At 37.9% G+C, this 10,681-nt stretch overlaps 1 protein-coding gene across 1 annotated transcript in view; it reads right to left on the bottom strand.

Annotated features, from left to right (window-relative positions):
* Positions 1-5,186: 5,186 nt before the first annotated feature.
* The window catches only part of LOC144972236 (leucine-rich melanocyte differentiation-associated protein-like), a 33,401-nt gene continuing 27,906 nt past the window's right edge, over positions 5,187-10,681 (bottom strand). Inside the window, exon 7 of the mRNA XM_078913278.1 lies at positions 5,187-5,418. Coding sequence (XP_078769404.1) covers positions 5,339-5,418 — 80 coding nt within the window. The 3' untranslated portion in view covers positions 5,187-5,338. The remainder of the gene's footprint in view (positions 5,419-10,681) is intronic.

The raw sequence follows: 10,681 nt of genomic DNA, 5'->3' as shown, positions 1-10,681 counted from the left end.
ATAAGGCATTAGTTAAGGCATCAATAACATCCAATTGTTTTGTTTGTTTCTAAGGGTTTTACGGCGCTTGCAACACATTTAGGTCATATCAGCGCCAGTAAAAAGGAAGAAAATGGGTAAGTAAAAAGTTCTAGAATTACAATTAAAGTACCCAATTAAAGGTAAGACAAAGGGAATTTGTTCAAATAGGTAACCGATATAAGAGCACAAGAGCAGAGTATCAAAGTACTGAGTTTGAAATCACCTAAAAGTCTCATCTAGACACAAGCTCAGGTCCCCACTAAGAGGTTTTTTTGTTTGTTTGTTGCTTTAGGTCTCTTCCAACACAATTGAGGTTATATGAGAGACCGCTGAAACAAAAAAAAAAAAAACAAGCAATCTAACAAAAATAGTACAAATGTAAATCAAAATCATAACCTAAAGATATCATAAGCTAAATTATAAATAACCAAGAACAAACAGGCAGAAGATTTACAGAAAAAAAAAAAAAATCCCCTGTCAAAAATACAATCACAAACCAAAGAAGCAGGATAGGCTAGTAAAGAGAAGAAGAAACGACATCACTATCGGATCGTACACCCATGCGAACATCATCAGGTATATGATTCAAGGGTGATGCTCCCATCCAACCACCCGCCCCACTAAGAGGAATACACTCAAATGTTTACAATTTATATATATATATATATATATATATATATATATATATATATAATATATATATATATATAATATATATATATATATATATATATAACACAAAAGATTAATACAACCCATAACAGAGAGATGATTTCAAGACAAAAAATATCTCCCAAACTATACATTTGACTGTTTCCCTCCCAGTCAGGGTATCCAGCCAGGGCCAGGACAAAACCAAGTAATCTCATTTCAAGACAAAGACAGAAAGCATGATGGAAAACAGATATAGGGGGATAGAAGACACAGTAAGTACCTCCCTGCCCACTATTGGAGGTCAGGAACCCCACACAGGGGGAGAGAAGACACAGTATGTACCTCCCTGCCCACTATGGGAGGTCAGGAACCCCACCCAGGGGGATGGATAGAAGACACAGCATGTACCTCCCTGCCCACTATGGGAGGTCAGGAACCCCACCCAGGGGGATGGATAGCAGACACAGCATGTACCTCCCTGCCCACTATGGGAGGTCAGGAACCCCACCCAGTGCGTTGTACAATAAGACGTGAGCAAAACACACAGAAACGAACGACAGCCAGCGTGCTCTTTTACAATTGACACATTTTCAAAATATGAAAAATATAAAATCTGTGACAACATCAACAAAGAAGCATTTCTTTTTCTTATTTTTCTTAAGTTTTATAATGCTTGAAACACTTGTAGGTCATAACAGTATCAGCACCAATAAAATGGAAGATTGTGGGATGGGAAAACATTTTGGATTTAAAATGAACATTCAATTTGAAAATACAATTGTGTGACCTTGAGGTTTTGTTTTCTTCCTATTTAAAAATAGTTGAGCTTCCCCCGCGTCACAACCAATCAAAACAATGAAAAAACTGTTAAGCTGATGAAATTCGTCTGTATACAAGTGGACAATAATTTACACGCACAAAATCAACAGTTAAATAATCTTTCTCTTTCAATAATAATAAAAATCATTCGACACGCTTCTTGGAGATAGTCGACTGCTGACATTTTGTCCTACTTTCGCTCTGAACCAGCCAATCAGTAGTCGACTGCTGACATTTTGTCCTACTTTCGCTTTTAACCAGCCAATCAGTAGTCGACTGCTGACATTTTGTCCTACTTTCGCTTTTAACCAGCCAATCAGTAGTCGACTGCTGACATTTTGTCCTACTTTCGCTTTTAACCAGCCAATCAGTAGTCGACTGCTGACATTTTGTCCTACTTTCGCTTTTAACCAGCCAATCAGATAATGCTGCATTTTAAATATGATAAAATCTATTACATTTTACAAATGTTGGCGACAAAAAAAACCCCAACAAAAAACCCCCCAAAAAACAAACAAAATAAAAAAAAAACAGAAACAAAAACAAAACAAGAAATAAAGAAACATTATCATTATAAAATAATAATAATAATAATAATAATAGTAATAGTAATAATAATAATAATAATAATAATAATAATATTAATAATAATAATAATATTAATAATAATAATAATATTAATAATAATAATAATAATAATAATAATAATAATAATAATAATAATAATAATAATAATAATAATGATAATTTGTTGTTGTTTTGTTGTATTTAAGAGTTTTAAGGCGCTTGCACGGCAACACATTAAGGTCATATCAGCGCCAGTGAAAAGGAATAAAATGTGACAGTAAAAGGCTGAAGAAGAATAATAAATGCACCCAAAAAAAAGTAAGACAAAGTGGAATTGATTCAAATGGGGAACAGATGTAAATTCCAAGAGCACACTATCGAAGTGCTTAGTCTGAGATCACTAAATGTCTGTTTGTTTTGTTTTTGTTTTTAAGGGTTTTCCGGCGCTTGCAACACATTTAGGTTATATCAGCGCCAGTAAAAAGGAAGAAAATGGGATAGTAAAAAGTTCTAGAATTACAATTAAAGCACCCAAGAGAAAGTAAGGCAAAGGGGAACTGATAACAAATAGGGATCAGATGTAGATTTCAAGAGCACACCATCAATGTACTTAGTTTGAGATCACCTATAAGTCTCATCCAGACACAAGCACAAAATCCAACAAAGAGGGATACACTCAAATGCTTACATTATACATTCAAAATAGCCCCCACTAAGAGGAAAACACTCAAATGCTTACATTATAAATTATAAAAAATATAATAATACACAACAGAGAGATGATTTACAAGGAAAAAAATATCATCTCCCAAAACAATAACTATGCATTTGACTGTTTCCCTCCCAGCTAGGACTCCGGCCAGAGCCAGGACAAAACCAAGTAATCTCATCCCAAGACAAAGACAGAAAACAAGTTAGAAAACAGACATAGGGAGATAAAAGACGCAGTAAGCGACCTCCCTGTCCACTATGGTAGGTCAGGAACCCCACCCAGGACACGGTAAGCGACCTCTCTGCCCGCTATGGGAGGTCAGGAACCCCACCCAGGACACAGTAAGCGACCTCCCTGCCCGCTATGGGAGGTCAGGAACCCCACCCAGGACACAGTAAGCGACCTCCCTGCCCACTATGGGAGGTCAGGAACCCCACCGAGGACACAGTAAGCGACCTCCCTGCCCACTATGGGAGGTCAGGAACCCCACCCAGGACACAGTAAGCGACCTCCCTGCCCAATAACAAATAACGATGTGGAATTAAATGTAAGCTTCCAATTATTTCACTCGTCTGTAGTGTTTCATTCATCCTGTTTTGTTGATAAAGGGGAAACCCGAAACGTCCATTTTATCTGTTGTCGTATATTAAATTAAAGCTTAGATTCAATTTCACAATGTTATTTATTTCCTCGAGCTACGAGCAGCAACATTTACATTGCCCAAATACAACAACAACAACAACAACAACGACAACAACAATAGACCCAACAAACAGTTATAAAGAAAAAAAACAAACCAGCGAGCAGTCGACCACTACCTGGAACACGTGCAGTAATCACACAAACAAAAATGGCACACACACACACACACACACACATATATATATATATATGAGTGTTGAAGGGTACTCGTAGGTACGAAAGTGCTCGATAATAATGGTTAGAGCTAATATAAAATCATATACATATATATGATGAGGGGAGTTAGCTGGAAGCACGTTGAGTACTCGACAAAGTCTTGGAGCGAATTATTAATTATTTGTTCTCACCTGGGTTCTTTGTTTGTTTTTGTTTTTTTAAGGGTTTTACGGCGCTTGCAACACATTAAGGTTATATCAGCGACAGTAAAAAGGAAGAAAATGGGATAGTAAAAAGTTGTAGAACTACAATCAAAGCACCAAGAAAAAGTAAACATAGGGGAACTGGGAACAAATAGGGATCAGATGTAGATTCCAAGAGCATACAACCATTGTACTTAGTTTGAGATCACCAATAAGTCTCATCTGGACACAAGCACGGCCCCCACTAAGAGGAAAACACTCAAATGCCTCTGGCCAGGGTCAGGACAAAACCAAGTAATCTCATTCCAAGACAAAGACAGAAAGCATGTTGGAAAACAGACATAGGGGGATAGAAGACACAGTATGTACCTCCCTCTATGGGAGGTCGTCAGGAACCCCACACAGGGGGATAGAAGACACGGTATGTACCTCTCTGCCCACTATGGGAGGTCAGGAACCCCACACAGGGGGATTGAACACACATTATGTACCTCTCTGCCCATTATGGGAGGTCGTCAGGAACCCCACACAGGGGGATTGAACACACAGTATGTACCTCTCTGCCCACTATGGGAGGTCGTCAGGAACCCCACACAGGGGGATTGAACACACAGTATGTACCTCTCTGCCCACTATGGGAGGTCGTCAGGAACCCCACCCAGACCTGGGTTCTTTTTACATATTATATATGGTTGATAGTCAACCCCCCTGACGACTCCAGGAACTCTGGATGAAACAATGTTGTAGGAGAACATAATATGTAAATCTAAAAACAAACGAGGGGAGAACAAATATATATAAATATATATATATATATATATATATATATATATATATATATATATATATATATATATATATATATATATATATATATATATATAATATATATATATATATATATATATATATATGTGTGTGTGTGTTTGTTTTTGTTTTTAAGGGTTTTACGGCGCTTGCAACACATTTAGGTTATATCAGCGCCAGTAAAAAGGAAGAAAATGGGATAGTAAAAAGTTCTAGAATTACAGTTAAAGAACCCAAGAAAAAGTAAGACACAGGGGAACTGGAAACAAATAGGGATCAGATGTAGATTCCAAGATCACACTATCATTGTACTTAGTTTGAGATCACCTATAAGTCTCATCCGGACACAAGCACAAAATCCAACAAAGAGGAATACACTCAAATGCTTACACTAAACAAAAATAACAAATATAATAATACATAACAGAGAGATGATTTACAAGGAAAAAAAATATCATCTCCCAAAACAATAACTATGCATTTGACTGTTTCCCCCCCAGCCAAGACTCCGAACGAGGGCCAGGAAAAAAAACAAGTAATCCCATTCCAAGACAAAGACAGAAAGCTTGTTGGATAACAGATATATAAGGCGATAGAAGACACAGTATGTACCTCCCTGCCCGCTATGGGAGGTCAGGATCCCCACCCAGTGTGTGTGTGTGTGTGTGTGTTGATAAATGAGTCATCATCTGCCAGATCATAAAATTCCATCGGTGATAAATCGATTCCCCTCCGAGTTGTTGCCCAAATACTTGGATTTGTTTCTGCCAAAAAATCCTAGAAGACAATAAAAACAAGGAATAGAAAAGGTTATGAATCACGCCATCAATGTCTAAAGGCATATTTTGTTTTCATCCAACATGTACCTATATACAGGTCCAATAACTCACATAGTTATGGGCTCAACGTTGTAATGGGATTTATCTCAAACTGACTCAAATATTGTCCATAGCAACAATGTTAAATCAAGTCGTCTATAGCAACAATGTTAAATCAAGTCGTCCATAGCAACAATGTTAAATCAAGTCATCCATAGCAAACAATGTTAAATCAAGTCGTCCATAGCAACAATGTTAAATCAAGTCGTCCATAGCAACAATGTTAAATCAAGTCGTCCATAGCAACAATGTTAAATCAAGTCGTCCATAGCAACAATGTTAAATCAAGTCGTCCATAGCAACAATGTTAAATCAAGTCGTCCATAGCAACAATGTTAAATCAAGTCGTCCATAGCAACAATGTTAAATCAAGTGTTCAGTTATCAAAAAATAACCCCATAAAACAAACAATAATATTAGAGCTTTCGTATAGTACAATATCTACTCCAGTCCACTCCGGATAATCACAACTCGGTTAATCGCAACTTTCGGTTAATCGCAACATTTCCTAAGAAACGGAATTAATTCTGTATAAAAGTCACTGGTTAATTGACACAAACTTCGGTTAATCGCAACAAATTTTCACCCTGAAAAAGTGGCAAATTCAAGAAATTATTCAAACAAAATATTAAATTTCATAATGGATGTAATCGTGGCAGGTTGGAGAATCGAGACAGAAGGAGATTCAATGCTACAGTTGTGTGTCACCACTCTATTAGATACAAAAGAAGGCGAGACTTTGCAGTATGGGTTTGTGATGTCATCCGTGGCCATTAGATAGAAGGCGAGGGGTGATGGGCATAGTCTTAATAACAGATAGACAATGACAGTTGTAAAGAGAGACAGAGCAATATCCTTTGTTTTGGGATTGACAACTGTGCATTGTGACCAATGAGAGTTTGGTGAGAGCTCATTGTCTCTCATCACAGCTAATCTCTTCGACTCTTACAAATTTTGAGAACAAAAGAGTGAAAGTGAATCCAATCTTAATAAAATGTCAACTTGCATCAAAGCTGCTTTTGCTATACACAATTTATACATATGGTTTTTGTTTCAATCAAATTGCTCAGTCTGTGGTGGACTAAGAACAATGTTTACAACTACTGGTTTGAGTTTACCATATAATATGTGTAAAATGTTGCAATAGTGGGCAGGAAACTCAACTTTGGTTAATGGCAACATTTTCGCTGATCCCAAGGTGTTGCGATTATCCGGAGTGGACTGTATAACGAAACATGTTCCAAGCGCTTGCGTTTACCAAGAATCCCTGAGCAGCAGCAGCAACACATTAATAACACGTAGAACGAGACACCCCCCCCCCAACCGACAACACATTAATAACACGTAGAACAAGACATGACATCTCCCCCCCCCCCCCCCCGCCACAACACATTAATAACACGTAGAACGAGACATGACATCCCCCCCCCCCACGACAACACATTAATAACACGTAGAACGAGACATGACATCCCCCCCCCCCCCGACAACACTTTAATAACACGTAGAACGAGACATGACATCCCCCCCCCCCCCCTCCCGACAACACATTAATAACACGTAGAACGAGACATGACATCCCCCCCCCCCCCCCCCCGACAACACATTAATAAAACGTAGAACGAGACAAGACATCCCCCCCCCCTCCCGACAACACATTAATAACACGTAGAACGAGACATGACATCCCCCCCCCCCCCCCCCCCCCCGACAGAAACAGAATCTTTTGTGCATATCAGAATATTATCTCATCTTATTGACATTTTGGAATTCAAGGAAAAATTGACTGAAAATCCTCCTTGTCTTCAATCTATTAGAAATATCATAGAAAATTCTAGAAAATGTAAAGGTAATAAATAATATAGAGACCATTATATTTATATATATATATATATATACATATAACATGGGAATAATTCAAGACACACACACATAATATCTGTTTGTTTGTTTGTTTTTGCCCCCGATGACATCATCACTTTACTATAAATAAACCAAAAATAATATTAATACATAAATAAACAACAGAAAATCTGGCCCATCCTTCGATCAAGACAAAATTGCAGGCCCGTTTCAAAGCCATGCCTAATACTTTATATATAACTGCAAGCCAGATTGTAAATTTCCTGGCCATGATCAAAGCCATGCCTAATACTTTATATATAACTGTAAGCCAGATTGTAAATTTCCTGGCCATGATCAAAGCCATACCTAATACTTTATATATTATTGTAAGCCAGATTGTAAATTTCCTGGCCATGACATGAAAATAAGTAATCTCAATGGATACCACTTACAACAACAAAGGCATTAAGTACATCAATCCACAAGACAACAACAATAACAACAACAACAACGTTAAAGGTTGATACAGGACAACAACCACAATAACAACCCCACATTAAACGGGTTGATACAGGACAACATCAACAACAACGTTACGTAGGTTGATACACAACAACAATGGCAAGAACAACCACAATAATGTTACGTAGGTTGATACACAACAACAATGGCAACAACAACAGCAACAACAACCACAACAACGTTACGTAGGTTGATACACAACAACAACAACAACAACCACCACAACAATGTTACGTAGGTTGATACACAACAACAACAACAACCACAACAACGTTACGTAGGTTGATACACAACAACAACAACAACAACCACAACAATGTTACGTAGGTTGATACACAACAACAACAACAACCACAACAACAACGTTACGTAGGTTGATACACAACAACAACAACAACAACCACCACAACAATGTTACGTAGGTTGATACACAACAACAACAACAACCACAACAACGTTACGTAGGTTGATACACAACAACAACAACAACAACCACAACAACGTTACGTAGGTTGATACACAACAACAACAACAACCACAACAACGTTACGTAGGTTGATACACAACAACAACAACAACAACAACAACCACAACAACATTACGTAGGTTAATACACAACAACAACAACAACAACAACGTTAATTCTGTCGTACTCTGAAACAAAGCAGATTTAAAATTTAGGCCAGAAAACTCATCCTCCAAAATCAATCGATCAATTAGAATGAACCTCAAATCGGAAACTTAATCGTTTCTTTCAGGGGACGACAGAATTCCAGATGGCACTAGGTGGAGATTTGTTTGCCCCATTCAGCTGTCGTGAACGCGAGTCGAGTGAAATTATGTCCAAATGACATTGTCTCTTAACCTGTCAGTCAAATGAACTCATTAAGTGATGATTGAATGACAACACGTGTGTATATATAATGTGCTGTGATGTGATAGAACGCACACAATAGCTGACCTGTTATTATTACAATCCACATCAGCCCCCCCCCTCATTAAGTATTGCCTGATTCAACATTGCAAACGACAAGTCAAAAGTTTTTGTGTGGAATTTATAACTAAGACTAAGACATCAACATTTCCAACCAGTCTGGTTTACGACAAGAGATAAAATCACAGAAATTCAATGTGCCAGCCATTTTATCATCTATCTGATACAGGTCTTATGTATGGTTGATGTGTGGCACAGGCGGGGGGGGGGGGGGGGGGGAAGGAAGAGGGAAGGCTATTTGAAGTCAACAAATTCTTTTTTTAATTTAAGGGTAATGAGAGCTCATATTTTACATTCTTGTCAATAACAATAGTAATAAATAATGCTGAAAACTTATATTAATTAAACTCATTATAGTTTTATCGTGCTATAACATATACTCGCAAGCTCGTTGTGTTATTGGGAACAATAAAAATAACTTGTTTAATAAATACACAGAGATGAAGGAATGGTATAATATATCATAGGCCTTGTTAACTGGACATCTCTGGTCTATCAAACTGATTTTACCCTGTAAGCCCCTTAGACATGGGGAATCCAGTCATTTGTGATCATCACAGAAAGGAAGGATAGGTAAATGTGACCTTTGACCTTTTCCCTCAAACTGATATAATGTCGGTATCGACGAGATGCCACAAAGTGACACAAAAGTCAAAATGAACTAAAATGGGAGATTTGGAGATTTGGTCACATTTACAAACGAAATTCTTTGTCCTCAATAAAACATACAAAACATAAAATATACCCCAGTTGCATCATTTTGACCAGAAATTCCTAGTCGCAACCCGAAACAAAATTGTTTTGAGTTGGTGGATCACAGCTAGGTTTTACGGAATGTTTTAAACATGGCGATGGCCTGGGCACGATGGCTGGAGTAACGACGACATTGTGTCAATCTCTAGTATCTTTATCATTATTGTTACTAACACTATGGTTATTATTATCATTATCAATACAACTCCTATCATAACATGCAATGATTAGATTAGAGTTGACACTTTTGTGTGTGTGTGTGGGGGGGGGGGGGGGGGGGGGGGGGGGGCAGTAGCCTAGTTGGTAGAGCACTCACTTCAATTGTAAAGGGACCAAGATCGATCCTGGTGCAATTGAGATCTTTCTCTGACCCCTCACCCCTGTCCACCTAGCAATAAACGAATTGGTAGCTGGGTCTGTTAGATCTGGTGGAAAGTACTTTGTGATGGACTAGCGTCCTATCCAAAGAGTAGCAAGCAAGTGCTATTGTCCATTTCACGTTATAGAAACCGGGATAAACTCCTGCTCCACGGGTCTCACAACTCTGTAGGACTTTTTTACTTCAGAGATTTTTGCCCAGTACAGAAGTTCCACTGTGCATCTCCACATATCATAATTCATTTGTGTCTCAGTTGCAATTTGTGCGTCAAAAGCTAGAGGTGTCTAAATGAGACAATATTATAATGGAGAGAAAAACAAAGTGAGTGAAGGTGATTCAGATAAATGGGGACGTACAAAGCAAACAACGTTTCGGCCTTTTGCCTTTCCTCAGTTCACACACAAATTACACAACAAGAGAAAGAAAAAGAAATAAAAAAGAAAATTGAAAGAATTTTTAAAATAAAATAAAAATTGAGCTTTTATATAGCGCAATACCCACTAAACGTGCTCAAAGTGCTTTAGAAGGGGTCCCTGTCCAACAGCAACATTTAGGACAAGACACGATGCCTGTTAGGTGATATTCTAAAAAGACAGAGACGACACTGTTAATGGCCAGGTACTCATTTTACACATAAGTGCGGTGAGAGAATGCGAGTAAAGAGCCTTT

Source organism: Berghia stephanieae, chromosome 5 (genome assembly GCF_034508935.2).
Source record: "Berghia stephanieae isolate SIO BIC M18660-M18661 chromosome 5, UCSD_Bste_1.3, whole genome shotgun sequence".
Taxonomy (NCBI): Eukaryota; Metazoa; Mollusca; class Gastropoda; order Nudibranchia; family Aeolidiidae; genus Berghia; species Berghia stephanieae.
The sequence above is the reverse complement of the archived record's forward strand: the minus strand, read 5'-3'. Positions and strand labels throughout refer to the sequence as shown.